General features: G+C 64.6%; 6 protein-coding genes across 6 annotated transcripts in view; 2 read left to right on the forward strand and 4 right to left on the reverse strand.

Annotated features, from left to right (window-relative positions):
• Positions 1 to 1,394: 1,394 nt before the first annotated feature.
• On the reverse strand, positions 1,395 to 3,939 carry MNEG_0401 (hypothetical protein; the record flags this gene model as incomplete). Its single annotated transcript, XM_014051104.1, has 6 exons — positions 1,395 to 1,489; positions 1,757 to 2,138; positions 2,522 to 2,611; positions 2,936 to 3,046; positions 3,392 to 3,666; positions 3,918 to 3,939. The coding sequence occupies 6 exons, from the start codon at positions 3,937 to 3,939 to the stop codon at positions 1,395 to 1,397; spliced, it is 975 nt and encodes a 324-aa protein (XP_013906558.1).
• A 1,479-nt stretch (positions 3,940 to 5,418) lies between these two features.
• On the forward strand, positions 5,419 to 5,980 carry MNEG_0402 (hypothetical protein; the record flags this gene model as incomplete). Its single annotated transcript, XM_014051105.1, has 2 exons — positions 5,419 to 5,576; positions 5,839 to 5,980. The coding sequence occupies 2 exons, from the start codon at positions 5,419 to 5,421 to the stop codon at positions 5,978 to 5,980; spliced, it is 300 nt and encodes a 99-aa protein (XP_013906559.1).
• Positions 5,981 to 6,281: 301 nt separating this feature from the next.
• Positions 6,282 to 7,306, reverse strand: MNEG_0403 (hypothetical protein; the record flags this gene model as incomplete). The annotated part of the gene is made up of 3 exons (XM_014051106.1): positions 6,282 to 6,539; positions 6,844 to 6,928; positions 7,227 to 7,306. The coding sequence occupies 3 exons, from the start codon at positions 7,304 to 7,306 to the stop codon at positions 6,282 to 6,284; spliced, it is 423 nt and encodes a 140-aa protein (XP_013906560.1).
• Positions 7,307 to 8,635: 1,329 nt separating this feature from the next.
• On the reverse strand, positions 8,636 to 9,799 carry MNEG_0404 (hypothetical protein; the record flags this gene model as incomplete). Its single annotated transcript, XM_014051107.1, has 4 exons — positions 8,636 to 8,644; positions 8,809 to 8,943; positions 9,167 to 9,512; positions 9,693 to 9,799. The coding sequence occupies 4 exons, from the start codon at positions 9,797 to 9,799 to the stop codon at positions 8,636 to 8,638; spliced, it is 597 nt and encodes a 198-aa protein (XP_013906561.1).
• A 650-nt stretch (positions 9,800 to 10,449) lies between these two features.
• MNEG_0405 (hypothetical protein) lies at positions 10,450 to 13,091 on the forward strand (the record flags this gene model as incomplete). Its single annotated transcript, XM_014051108.1, has 6 exons — positions 10,450 to 10,538; positions 10,877 to 10,926; positions 11,275 to 11,315; positions 11,576 to 11,738; positions 12,102 to 12,206; positions 12,478 to 13,091. The coding sequence occupies 6 exons, from the start codon at positions 10,450 to 10,452 to the stop codon at positions 13,089 to 13,091; spliced, it is 1,062 nt and encodes a 353-aa protein (XP_013906562.1).
• A 540-nt stretch (positions 13,092 to 13,631) lies between these two features.
• The window catches only part of MNEG_0406 (hypothetical protein), a gene marked incomplete at both ends in the record, with an annotated part of 1,906 nt that continues 1,766 nt past the window's right edge, over positions 13,632 to 13,771 (reverse strand). The window contains one exon of the mRNA XM_014051109.1: positions 13,632 to 13,673. Within this exon, the coding sequence (XP_013906563.1) occupies positions 13,632 to 13,673 (42 nt within the window). The remainder of the gene's footprint in view (positions 13,674 to 13,771) is intronic.

Consider the following 13,771-nt stretch of genomic DNA (forward strand, 5'->3'; position numbering starts at 1 on the left):
TGGCGCAACACAATGCACCGGGACCCCGCGCGGCGCGCACCCGTCCAGAGGAAGCGCCGGCTGAGGGAAGCGCTGACGTGGAGCTCCCTGCGGTGCAGTGATGCAAGCGGCGCCGTGCAGACGGTGGGGACGGCGGTTTGGGTGCCCGTGACGCGGCGCGCCGCGCTCTCCCGCGGGGGCGCGGACGCAGCCACGACTCTCCCGATGTGGTGGCTGGTGCAATCTCCTGCACTCGGCGCTCACGCATGTGTGTGCGCTCTTGCTGCACGCGCCCTGCCATCCAGAACCAGTGCAATATGCCTTGACCACGCCCACACCCACACCTACACCCACGCCCACACACTTTCAAGCGTGCAGACATGCGCGCCCTCAGACTCATGCAGAATCACCTGACTCCACCTACCCGAGCACCCACAAACCTGCATCCACCCGTCCACCCCACCCCCCACCTGGCCGCTGACGTCATCGCAAAGTCGGCCACCGCGCTGCCAGTCCCGGGGGGGTTGTACAGGAAGTTGCGCAGCAGGTTGGGCATGAACATGGCAAAACAGACCTGCGGTGGTGTTGGCAGCGGAGGGTTGCGGCTCACGTTCAAGGAGGTGGATGTTCGGAGGCGTGCGACAGGCGCAGACCAGGCGGAAGGATTGGCGCGAGGCAGGACCCCCGCCCGCATTTTGTTGGTGGGGGAGTGCGGAAAGCGCGACTAGTCCCGAGCTGGTTTAGTTGCGCGGAGCTGGTGCGTAAGGTCGCACATCGCAGCTTCAGTGTAACCGCTGCAGGTGCCATGCCAGGGGTTTTGAAACGGGGTCAGCCGCGCTCGGCGCGCTCGCGAGTGCTGTGGGTGGGGGTGGGGTTTGATGCAGGGCCCAGCGGCGCCGCCCACCGGATCGATGAGGCAAAGGTGGGCCACTCTGTCCGGCCGTGACTGCAGCAGGCGGCTGGCGACCGCGGTGCCGTAGCTGTGGGCCACGACGCAGGCGGCCGCGGCGCCCTCCTGAGACAAGATGCCGTCCACCGCCTGCGTTTGTTGCGCGGGGATGGGCGGCATGCCGAGGGGCGTGTCTTGCCCCGCCGCTGTTACGAACGACACAACGAATGCACCGCGCCGACCCACCCCAACATCAACCCGCCGAACTGGGGAGAAAGAGATCGCCACAAACGGCACGCCCCGACAGACTGGACCCAAGTCAACAAGCCTTTGACCGCAAACCAAACCTTGTATGGCGAAAACCGCATCAAGGAGAGTCCACAGGCGGTTGACACTGAGGCCCTTCCCGTCCACCCCTAGTCCTGGACCGGTCCCGCTGCCCTGCCCGTTCGACCGCCTCCCATAGGGCCGGGCCCGATGTGTCACTGTGACGTCGCACCCCCACCCCTAAGCAGTCCCCCAAACCTCAAACGCCCACCCTGGCGGTCTCGTCCACCGAGGGGATCCAGTTGCACCACCTCATTGCGATGTGCTTGAACTCGACAGCAATCACGGGGCGGCCTGGGCAGGGCATGTCGGGCAGGGGGTTGCATGGGGCGATCGGAAACGGGTTGCATGGGGCGATTGAGCGCTCTCCCACGGCTGGGGTTTAGAGGGTTGAGGACTCTGCTGAATTCTCGGATGGGGTAGGGGGTGCAGCATGCGGCGTGCGGCACCGTCAGCTGTCGGCACGTGCCCAGACGGTCGCCACGACGGCCCGCGGCAAGACGCGCCGAGGCGGCTCCCCCTCATATCTTGTCCCCTAGACCCCCTAGCACCACCACCCACCTGTGGCGGCGAGGTTGGCGAGAAATGTGATGTAGGGCAGCAGCCCCATCCCCACGCCGTGAAGCAGCAGCAGCGGAACATCCTGCCCCTGCTCCTCCTCCCCCTGCTGCTGCCGCGCCTCCGCGCCGCCTCCCTCGCCGGCCCCCGCCCCGCCCGCGGCCGCGCCCGCCGCGTTGGCGCCAGTGCCGGCGGCGGCTGCCGTCCCCGGCCGCGAGTAGTATGTCAGCCCCATGCAGTCGCCGCGGCGGAACCCCATCGCGCGCAGGGACGCGTCGCGCAGCAGCGCGGCAGCTTCCATGGACAGATAGAAGCCGAGGGGGCGCCACATATGAGTCAGGGGCTCCCACAGGTGCCCCATGAACTTGAGGGACGGGTTGTAGCCCTGGAGGGATTGCAATTGATGACATCATCGGTGATCGATGGATGATAAAGTGAGTGAATTTTCTGTCAAGTGTGTGAACAACTGGTTAGGTGCCGCGCAAGGTGGTGGAGAACACTCGCTTTCTGCTGTCGCTGAGCTGGCGCCGCGGTCCCTCGACGCCACGTCGCACGTCGGCGAGGCACCCCCGCTGCACCCGTGCGACGGCCGCTGGGGCGCCCGCGGCCCCTGCCGGGCGCGATGCCATGTGCAAGCAGCAATCCCTTGGATGAGCACATCCGTTGAGGCACAAATGGGGCGCCGACGCCAACAAGGAGTGCAAGCATGGGAGGTCCAGTGCAGCGTCGACCCCAACATCCAAGGATCTAGCGCATCTGTCTCCGCACCTCCTCGATCTCGAGGTGCCAGATCTCCTCCAGCCGCGCCACCATGGCCTCCAGGTCACACCCCTGCCCGTCCCGCTCAACGTCATCCACCTTGCGGGGTGACGGCGACGGGTGCGGCCGCGGCGTCAAGGGAGTTGGATCGAGCGTCAGCGGGAGGTGCCAGGGCGGTGGCCGACACAAGGCAGGGCTCGCACCAGGAGCTGGGGGCTGGGTACGAGTCGGGCGGCGCCGGCGGCAGGTGCCGCTGCAATTGGAAGCGCGCTTGCTGCCTCGCGTGCTGCGGCGTGCGTTCAGCCCGTTGCAAAGACGCGTCGAGCCCCATTCCTGGTACCCAGGGCTTGCGATGCAGGCAGGCGCCCGCCAGGTGGGCGCCGCGTCGCCCCCGCTGACGCCCGATGACGTCACCGCACCTACCGTCTTGTAGAAGAATGCGTAGGCCAGCAGCTCGGCCACGTTGCCGCGCCGCAGCTCGCTGAAGGGGGCGTCCCTGAACCAGAGCGAAAGGAACGCCCGCACGTCCTCAAACTGAGGGGGGGCCGGGGGACAAAGGGGCAGGCGCACGCGTCAAGTTGAACTGCGCGAGGAGCAGCGGGGCGAGGGGCCACCTGGCGGCGGGGTGGCGGGACTCTGCTGGCGGCAACAGGAGGCGTCACGAATCCACCGATGGCTGCGTTGCTACCGCAACACCAGCCCCTTGCGACAGCTGTTGAGGCGACTGTGTCCCCAGGGCGCCCTGACGGACAACAAACACCACAGCGCGCAAGCGTCCCTCAGGAGCGTGAGGCCCATTCATGAGTGGTGCTGCACCCCATCCCCACGCCGCGCCCATGCATGCATGCTCTCAGCGCATGCATTTCTGCCACGGGGCACCTGCTTCAAATGCTCTGTCGCCTTTTCAAAGAATTCGAGGGGGCAGTAGTCAAGGGGGCGCTGGGGGGCAGCAACCGCCGAGGAGGATAGTATCTGGTACTTTTGGATGTAGAGCGCCGCAAAGACGAGCTCCCCGATCACGTATACGATGGGGGCGGCCAGCAGCAGCGGGAAGCAGGCCGTGCACATGGCGAACGCTATGACCAGCGCCGCGGCGCCCCCGAGCGCGGCACGCCACAAGAGGCCGTCGGCCGCGCGCCGCAGCTCGTCATCATCTGGGGCGGCCGCATACGCCGCTGCTCGTGCTGGCCCTGGTGCTGCATCTGCTCGGGAGCCAAGGTTATATTGCAAGTGGGCATGCGTCAGGCGCAGCTGCATTGCTGACACGCAAAGGAGCCGTGGCCATCAATGCAGAGATGCGCCGATAGGGCGGGCGGCCGCAAAGTAGGCCACACAATCCTTGATGCCGCGGTTTGGATGCGAGCCACGGCACGCATGTGCTTAGATTTTTCCTTTATATGCGCACCTTGGCCGAAGAGAGCCTGCATGCTGCGCTAGACAGCCTGCTGCGAGGACGTGGCCCGTGCTCAATCAAAGCATGCCTGCCGCTTCCACCCCGCGTATGTTGATAAGCAACGTTTTACAATTTGCAACCTACGGCTATTCGCAGCCCAACACGCGCAGTGGTCGACGCAAATAATGTTATGAGCCAGCGGAGGGTACCAAGAGGTGCGAAACAGAGATTTGAAGCAATCCGCGACGACAATGAGCAAATGTTAACGTGGAAAGCATGGCTGGGTAACCGGGTGACAACGTTTGAACGTCACTTGTTTGCGTGCTTGATTTACCGTGAGTAGAGACGTATGCATTTGTTGCATCCATACATGGAACAGGGCACCGATCACGTGCAGATCCCGTGATCTTGTATCCTAGTACCTAGATCGGGTGTCTTCACTGCCTGTGAAACGTCTCATCACGAGAAAAGCCCCAGCTCGTTGTGCGAAAACCATGCTGATGTGTAGAGGGTGGAGTGCTGCTTTCGCCTGCCCTGGGAGTGGCAGCTCACTGCAACCGCGCTCGCGCAAAGCGGCCAGCACACAAGCGCCCAGCAGCTCTGGCGCTGTGTCAGCACCCCGGTGGCCATCACGCTTTGGCTACAGGCTTGCCAGCCAATGCACAGCCCGCTCTTTTGAAGCGCGCGCAGATGCGCACGCCGCGGCAGCGGCAGAAGTGGGGCTTGAGCAGGTGCAGATACCCGGCAGCTCCCCGCAGCCCGGCAGCAGCAGGGCGTCTTCACACCAGCTGGACCACCCGCCGCCGCCCCCGCAGCAGCAGCAAGAGCAGCAAGAGCAGCAGCAAGATCCCCTGACGGCGGACCGGGCGCAAGCCCAGCAGCCGCCCGTCAACGCTGGCACCGCCCCCGCCACCGCCGATGCCGCTGCCGCCGCCGCTGCACAGCCCGCCGCCCCCCGCATGCGCGTCAACCCCTCGGCCTGCCCGCCCTGCGAGGGCACGGGACGGGCGCCGTGCAAGGAGTGCCAGGGCACGGGGCGGCTGAAGCGTGGCGGCTACCATAAGAACAACAGGGTAGACCTTGGCCGTGTGTTAGGTAAGGCCGGGGGGGGGGGTCAGGTACTGCCTGACAGCAACCGTGCAAGGGTTGGTGTCAAGCCTATGCAGCAGCAGCAGTAGCAGCAGCAGCAGCCGCACTATGGCAGCTGCCGGGGTAGCGCCATGCAGCTTGCCTTGCGTTCGTGCCTGCGTTCAAACCAGCCAACGTGCATATCAAACCAACCGCCGCTCTCTCCATCCCAGTTCCATACGTTGGCGGCCTGCGGCCCGAGGTGGCCCTTGGTCAACCTCCCTTCCTGCAGCCCACACACCAGCAACCTCCCAGTACACCCTCAATTCCCCAGAGCCCCCCTGAGCATGCAACCCAGCCTGACTCCAAAAAATCCTGTCCATACACACAAGCAAACACTCCCTCTTCTCAAAACCACGAACCACCAGACTCCAAGTGGACGGCCATGGAGACAACCCTGGGGTGGCGCCACTTCCGCTGCATCCAGGTCCGCAAGGCGGGCAAGAAGGCCACGTTCCTGCTGATGCAGGCCAGCTGCGACGCGACGGCCCAGCTCTGGGTGAACTCTGACAACCTCAAGGACCGCCAGAGATGGGCCGCGGGGTGAGGGGCGCGCGGGCCGCGGGCGCGGGCGCTGCTGGGTGCGGCTGGGTGCGGGCGTGTAGGGGCGTGCGTGCGTGCGTGCGTTTGGCCGAGCGTGCGTCGCGGCTACGCCGGGCGCGCAGCCCTGGTGCAGTGTGGTTGGTGCGTTGAAGCACCAGGTGCTTTCCCCTTGTTACCCCAACCCTGGATGTATCCATACACCAGACCGCGCGCCCCCTCACCACCCTCCTGCCCGCCCATTCATACAAACGCTGAAACCCAGGTGGCTGCAGATGAGCGAGATCTTTGGCCAAGGCGAGGGCGCGGTGGGGCAGGGCCAGGTCTGCCGCAGCTGCAGCGGGCTGGGGGTCAAGGTCTGCCTTGCCTGCGAGGGCTCGGGCCAGGCGCGGCTGGTCGTTCTGTAACAGGGTGCATGACTCAAAACACGCTCAAGTGAATGCGCAAGGAGAGGGAAGCTGCAGTTCGTCGGATCAATTCGACCCACGCAATTGAATACCCAATTTGCAAGTACAGAATAACCAAGGCCGGCTCCTACTTGGCAACCACCAGCGTGCAACGCAGCATGCGCCGCCAGGGGGCCGCGCAGGGGTGGCGCCTGGTGGTGTGTGTGCATGTACAAAGATCTAGCTGGCCGTGACTCAAAAGCCTGGGCATGGGTGGCACCGCCGCCAATCGTGATGATCTGTGACACCGTCCTGCGGCGCGTCACGCGGAGTAGGGGCCTGCAGGCGGCGCAGCGGGCCCGCCCTGAGGCAGCCGCCCCATCTGCATCCCGGCGCCGACGCCGTTGCGCCCCGCGCCGCCGCCCGCCAGCTGGCCGTTGCCGTTGAATGGGGGGGACGCTGGCCCGGCAGCATTCCGTGGGCCGGCCGCGGCGACCGGCAGCGCGGGCGGGGATTGGCGGCGCTGGCCCTTGCTGGCAGCGTCCAGCTGGGCCTTGATGACGGCGTACTGGCCAACCGCCTGGTGTGTTGGTTGATTATGAAAGCAATGCGACACTGGCTTGTGAAGCGTCCAGTTCACAGGCAGGCGGGTGACACACGAGATCCCCTTGAAAGGAGACGTCACCTTTGTGCGCGCGGCCGCCGGCGCCCTTGGCGCGCGTCTGCGTCCGGCTCCGACGTGTACGGCCCGCCAGCCAACCCAGGCCAGGCGCAGGCCGATTGCACCGCTCCTGTTTGAGTGTTGCAACGTCCTCACCTACGCGAGCGGCCCCCTGACCGACCCATTTGACTGCCGACACCATGATTGGCGTCGTGCCACCCACCTTGATAGCCTGGAAGGTGCCCAGCAGCATCGACAGGAGAAAGCCGCCCAGGATGTCGCTGATGTGGTGGCGGTTGTCCCACAGCCTGGAAATGCGGTACCGAACGTGTAGGGGGGGGCCACAGGTCTGTTATCAGGGGGGATTTATTAAGTCGAACACAATTCATGCAGGCAGCGGGGAAAGGGGCGCACGTGGGCCCTCAAGTGTTTGCGGACGAGGTGAAGGGATCAAGGCAATCTGGCAAGCGCCTGGCGCCACGAGATCTGGTGCCAGTCCTTGAACGCATGGGCATTTGATGGTTCAAGTGATGGTGCCCCTGTGCCATGCAAAAGCTAGGTAGTGCTGCGGGTCTGCCCGTACGGAAGCAGCGGCCAGCCACGCACCTGCTGATGCCGATGAACCACCTGCGCGCCAGCAGCGGCGCGGGCGATGGCAGCAGTGGAGGGTGCAGAGCAAGGGCCATGTCAGCAGAAAAATATCCGAGAGACATCCCTCCGTATAAAACAACAACGCTATGCCTCTGCTTCAAATCCACAATCGACCTGCTGCAGCTCGCCGCCTCCAGCAGCTGCAACCAGCGACTGCCGCCGCACAGCAGGCCAGCAGCTGCGGTCCGGCCGGCTCCCTTGTTACGCCTCCACTAACCCCCATACGCGCCCACAGATGAAGCATGAGGGTGCCCCCACCGACGCGCACCCTATCAAGAGTGAGAAGAGGATCCAAGCGTTGGCCAGCGCTATCAGCACCTCCCGCAGGGCGCGCCCCAGCCAGCGGCCCCTGTGTTCGCCGCTGATCGAGCGCACGTGGTGAGCCAGGACGGGGCTGCCCTCCCGGATGTGCAGGGACCAGATCTGGACGCGTGTGTATGGGTGTGTGGATGTATGTGTGTAGACGTGTCGTGTGTGGGGGGGAAAGCATGGATAGCAGGGATCGGTGTCTGGGACGAGGGCCCGTGATGAGGTGTGAGGCGGGAAGTTGTGGCCCCACCGACGCAGCGCCGGCAGTTGCATGCAGTGCGGCGCGGACATTGAGAAGGGTTTGCCCCTCACAACGGGCAGTTTTTAGACTTCAAACAACGGCCGCTGTTTGGCAGACCCCTGCGCCCCCTCCTACGTCGACGCGCGCATGGTCACAAAGCCCTCACAACACACACACACACACACACACACACACACACGCACACGCACACGCACACGCACACGCACACGCACACACACAAACACACACACACACGTACACGTGCGCACGCTGCTCTGCATGGGCCGCTCACGCTATACAGGCCTGAGAACCAAGCCACCGACATCGTATTGCAGGCGTGACCAGAGGGGAAGCTGCACAGGAGCGAATGGGCATGAGGGCGCACGGGCGGCAAAGGGGAGTCGATCGGGAGTGGAAGGGTCAAGTGAGTGCTTGCCCGGCGGGAGAGCGTCTGTGGTGCAGCAGCACGAGCTGACTTGCTGGTCTTTGAAAAGGGACGACCGTTCCAAGCAAAAGTGAGCAATACGCAGGAGGAAACACGGCTGCGCTCCAGCCTGTCAGAGGCTGCCGCGTGGCGGGACGAGACAGCACCCTCTGGCACATCAGTCAGAAAGTGCACCCTGCTCGCCCAGCTCGCCTGAGCCGTCCATCGTTGATGGCTTCATAGTTTGTGCTGGTGCACTGGGACGACTGCGTTGCGCAACGGCATCGGGCGGCGTGCGTTGGGAGTGCCTTGCTTGGGCCCCGCTTTATTGCCCACGGGGCCCCACAAGCTCAGCAGCAACAAACAAAGCAGGCACATGGTGGGCCCTCGTCACTTCCACTGCACAAGGCAAGCAGCAAGCAGCCGTGTGCCGGCCCCCCCGGCCCCACAGCAGCTTTGGTAGCGGCGGGCTAGCTCCCGCAATATCACGCACGCCTGCTGCAGTGCAACGGCAAAAGGCACCCCTGCGCTCACTCAGTGACCTGGCAAGCCCGATTACTCACCACCTGGAAGAGGTTGATGGTCCCCACTGACCGTGTGAAGTTCCCGCCCCCGCCCGGCTGCGAGCCCCCCAGGTCCACTGGCCGGCAGCGGTCCAAGAAGTCGGGGCGCAGCCGCCCCGCCCACGGCTTAGTCACCTGCGCGGATTTGACATCCGGGCAGGTGTCAAGTGCGCGGGAGTGCAGCGGACACTGCTTGAGGTGTCGCGATTGGCTGCATGCAATCAACTGATGTGCAGCGAAACCGCTGGGCGTCTTAAACAGCGCGTTTGTGCTGTGCTTCGATTGCACAGCATGTCGCCCGAGTCCTTCTACGGCGGCCGCGCCATTGATCCGCAAGAAAAGGGTGACGGGCCCAAACGCTTGCCTCGGACACCGCGACGATGATGAGGAAGTTGGCGAAGCAGGCCACCCCGAAATGCAGGAAGGCCGCCATGGCCGTGGTGGCGCTGTGGCGGCCGCGGAACAGGAGGCCCTCTGTGACAAACAGGGACACCAGGAACGCGAGCCACGGCCACAGGGCGGCCTGGGAGTCCGGCACCGCCACCTGTTCCACCGTGGGGTATGAGATGGTCGCGTCGTACGCCAGGGCCGGGCGGATGCGGGGGTTGTGCTGCAGCGTGTAGTGCGCGCCGCCCGACACGGCCGCGGCAATGACGATGAGGAAGATCACGCCCCAGTGCTGGGCGCGGAGGACGAGGGACCACCTGGGTGGAGGCGTGAGCAGCGGCGCGGGCGCGGGCGCGGCGGGGTGGGAATGCGGGCGCGCTGAGTGGGCGGGCGCGGGGCGGCCCATGGGCGCGGTACGCGGCCGCATGCGCCCCTGAGGGAATGCCTGACGACAGGGATCGTCATGAGCCCTGATTTTGGGTCTCAATGCATCCTACTTGATATTGCGCCAGTGCCAATCCCATGGCTGCTGCTCTCCCGCCGCGATCGCAGCAGAGGAGCGCACGGGCGCGTCCTCTGCGGCGGTTATGGTGGTTGTGGACATGATAAAACGCGAATGTGTGCGGTTTAAGCCAACAAAGGCAGGCAATACGCCGTGGATACGGCCTCAGGTTCATTGCTTCTGTCTTTTGGACTCTCGGATTTGCGAGTCATCGTGATCTAGTCCTCGGTATTTATTGCGGTTTGACCGCCTTGAAGTTCTCCGATGCGAAATTTGTCGAGCTTCACACGACATTGTATTTCCAGCACTCATGCAGCGCTGCGCAGCGCTCCTGCGCTCAGCGCGTCTGCGACTCGCACACCCACGCCAGGTCACGCAAGGCTGCAAACTCAGAGCGCTCGTCGTGTTCGGGCGCGCGGGATGGGCGGGCAAGGGCACGCTATATGCAATCATAGGAGGCCTGGCATGCGACTCGGCGATCAACATAGGCACCCCGCGGCCGGCCTCGACGTCCCCAGAGGTGCGCGGCAGCAGCAGCTGCACAAGCTTGCCGCGCCCCGCCCGGCCCCGTCCCCTTTGCTACTAATTGGGATCCCCACCTGCCCACATCGGCTGACAAGCAGCGCGGCGCATTGAAATTCAAAGCTCGCACTGTTGCGGCGCCGTCTCCTGCTCGCGTGCCGCGGCAGGGGGCGTTTGTGCTGCTTGGCCGCAGCGGGCCCAGCACCGTCGGCCTGGGGCTGCTGCTAGCGATGGCGGCGCTGCTGCTGCTGTACATCGGCTGGCGCTTCACAGAGGCCATCGCCGGGCAGGGCTATGACGCCGAATTCAGCAGCGCCAAGTGAGCGGGACCGCTTGATGTGCCGACACTGGTTTTGACTGTCGTGTCAACAACAGCTGCTGCTGGTTGGATGGTGGCGCCTGTGTGCGGCGCACGGAGCGGGCGTGCACGCATGCGGGCCCTTCCAGCAGCATGCATGCCGGCGTGTGTGCGTGCGCGGGTGTCATGAATTGGGGGCGAGAGCGGGAGTCAACCGGCAGGAGTGCGGTGCGCTGTGCGTGGGCATGCTTGCGGCAGCAGCAGCCGTATATGCCACGCAGGCAACTCTCGTGGCAGACCACTTTTTCATGGCCTGATGCCAAGCTTTCACAGGCTTCCGCTGGCTGACTTATCTGCAGGAACTTTTTCAAGTTCCGCATCAGCCCCATGGTATCAGGCCTTGTGTATTGTGAGTCGACCGCGCTGATGGTGCAGCAGCGGGAGCTTCCAGGCAGCCATGCATGCTCAAGCACGCGTGCCGACGCAGTCCTGTCTTATGAGACCCTTGCCACATGCTCTGGCTGTTGCTTGCATTCCGCCGCTTGCGACGGCTGTCCGGAAGGTTCATACCTTCCAGCGCTGTCTCGCGACCCGCGGGGCGGGGCGACCAGGTCAGTGCAAGTTGCAGGTATGAGCTTGCCCACACGCAACGCTGGTGCCGGCGTGCAGCGCGCCCTATTGCGCCCTCTTGAGTGGGCAGCCCCCCTGAACGTGCTCAACCTCCCCCCGCCCCGTGCCCTCCGCTGTGGGTCACCAGGTTCATACATGGCGTTTCTTATCAGCGCCATGCACATTGTGGTGAGGCGCCTGTGCTGCACCCCTGCCTGCTGGCAACCGCGACAGCGCCGCATTGAACAGGGACTCTGCGTGATATGCCTGCCTGGAAGTTGCTCATGAGCATTGTGTTGGCGGTCATGCATGGGCGGAGTGCCCTTGTGATATGCAAGAGCTGCTTGCTGTGTTTGGCCGATCCCTCTTCGACGCGCTCATCAGCCCGTGTGCAACGCCACTTGTCACCCGCGGTGACGCCGCCATTGTCCGCCGGTGACCGATCCCAGGCGTCTTCCAATGACGGTGAAGAGGCGGCTGGCAGGCTGGAGCAGGCCAACGCGAAGCGCGGGGAGGGCTGGCCCGGGTCTTGGCGGTTCAGCACTGCGGGGCGCGTCGGCCTCGGGTTTGTGGGCATCGCGTTCCTCATAGCCACCATCATCCAGCTCCAAGGTGCGTGAGAGCGAATATCTCAAAGGGATGCTTTCTGGGGACATCTCATGCCCTTCCTACAACTATACTTTGCGGGCCCCGCGCCGGCAGCCGTGGGCTTGCAGGGAACTGACGCCCGGGGGACCCTCGTCGTATTTCGATGCTCTGCGGCCATTTTGACGCGTCGCGTTGGCACTGGCGACGCCGACCAGGCCGGGCGCTGTTGCCTTCCACGGGGTCCGCCCCTGGGGCCAGTGGTGAAGGACAGTGCTGTTGCCGGCTGCCAGCGGGGCCGCCCGACCAGCCGCCCATTCTCACAGCCCCAGGAGACGCGATCAGAGGGCTGAGCCAAGCCGTCCCCCTTCGCGTCCCCTCCCCGCACAGGAGTGTTCTCTCGCAAGTGGCACCGCGATTACCAGCAGCCCACCAGCCGCGCTGGCCGCGTCGTGATGACGGCGGTGTTCACCCTCGGCCACATTGGGTTTGCAGGTGGGTTGGCGCCGCGGCCGTCCTCTATCAGCCGACGCACCCTGGTCAGCGCCCGCTGCTGACGCTGGCCTCGCTGCTGGCGCTGCGATGTCACCCGCCCATCAAACACACGTGCTAGGCTGCCAGGATGGTCGGCGAGGCGCTGCACGCGCCCTGCATCGGACCCAACACGCGTACCTGCAAAGCCATTTCGACGCGCGCCCCTCTCCGCTCGGCCGATGTGCGCCCTCGCACTTGCCCCCCATCATTCTGCCCCCCCCCCCCCAAAAAGGCCGCGCGGGCGCCTTCGTGTCGATGGCGGCGCTGTTTCTGAAGGATGCGGGCGGCGTCGATGATGACACCGTCTCTCATGAGAGCAGCATGGTCGCCAACGCCCTCTACCAGCTGCAGTCTGGCGGCCCCGGACTGCGCGCGATCCTGTTCTTGATCGGCGCGCTGCTGGTCGTTTACGGCGCGTTTGCGGTCGCGTCGGCCGTCGGCGGGCGCCAGTTCCCGACGCCGCCGCCGAGCCGGCGGCGGCGGCCGACGGCGGCGGAGGTGATCGCGGCGGGAGAGTCGGGGGCGGGTGCGGCCGGGGGGGCGGGGGGCAAGGAGGAGGTGCACAACGGCTGGGTTCAGCGGCTGGTGCGGCGCGCGGCGGGGTGCGGCAGCATGTGGCGGCGGGATGAGAGTGGAGACGGGCTGAAAGCAAAATCAAGCAACACGTCCACGGGCGCATCGTTGTCAGCGGCCCCTGCGGCCGTGCTCGCGGTGAGGGGTGGAAGCCCCATTGCCGCTGAGGCGGTGCCGGGGTTATCTTTCATCCGAACTGGCAGCCGGGGCGATGAGGGGGCGACGCTGGACGCAGCCGAGCGGGGGGCTGGGGCTGGGGTGCGCAGCGGATGAGGCGCTGACGTGACATTCCTAAATGTTATGTGTCTTCAATGACAAGATGCTCTTACAATGTTATGCTTCACATGGGGGGAAGGGCTGGCTGCGAGTGTGCAATTTGAGGATGGACTCTGCGCGGCTACATGCGGCGCCGCGCAGACCGGGCAGCCAAAGCTGCGTATTCGCGGAGCGTGTCTGTGACTTGTCACAGGAATTGAAGCGTTGTGTATACTACATATCTTGTTGAAAATCGCACTGTTGCGACTTTTGACGCCTGGCATTTGCCCAACCCAATCATCCTGCAAAAGCTCGCACTTAGCCTGGCCCAGTACTGGGTTTGCTGGTGACTGCTCGCGGCCACCAGTGTGGCTGCCTGTCATCCCATCAATTCACCCGCCACTGCCACCACCCCGTGACACCACGCCAACTTTGGCTCGGCAGCTTACAATGTCATTGCGTCAAGTTTGTCGTTTTCGCTCACAATTGGTCGGTCGTGATCGAGCCATTGAGTTTGTCAGCACGCCGGGCACTCACTAGCAGACTCTCACCAAAATTTCATCCCTCAAAATTGTAAAGCGCGGCGCATACGAGTGCGATCTACAGTAGTCAAGAATGCAACTGCAAACAGCAATCAAACAGGCCAACCGCCACGCGCAACCTGCACGCTCACGCCGCAGGCGCCGCTTCCTTAGCAC

This window comes from Monoraphidium neglectum, assembly GCF_000611645.1.
Source record: "Monoraphidium neglectum strain SAG 48.87 unplaced genomic scaffold scaffold00032, whole genome shotgun sequence".
In the NCBI taxonomy this organism is placed as follows: domain Eukaryota; kingdom Viridiplantae; phylum Chlorophyta; class Chlorophyceae; order Sphaeropleales; family Selenastraceae; genus Monoraphidium; species Monoraphidium neglectum.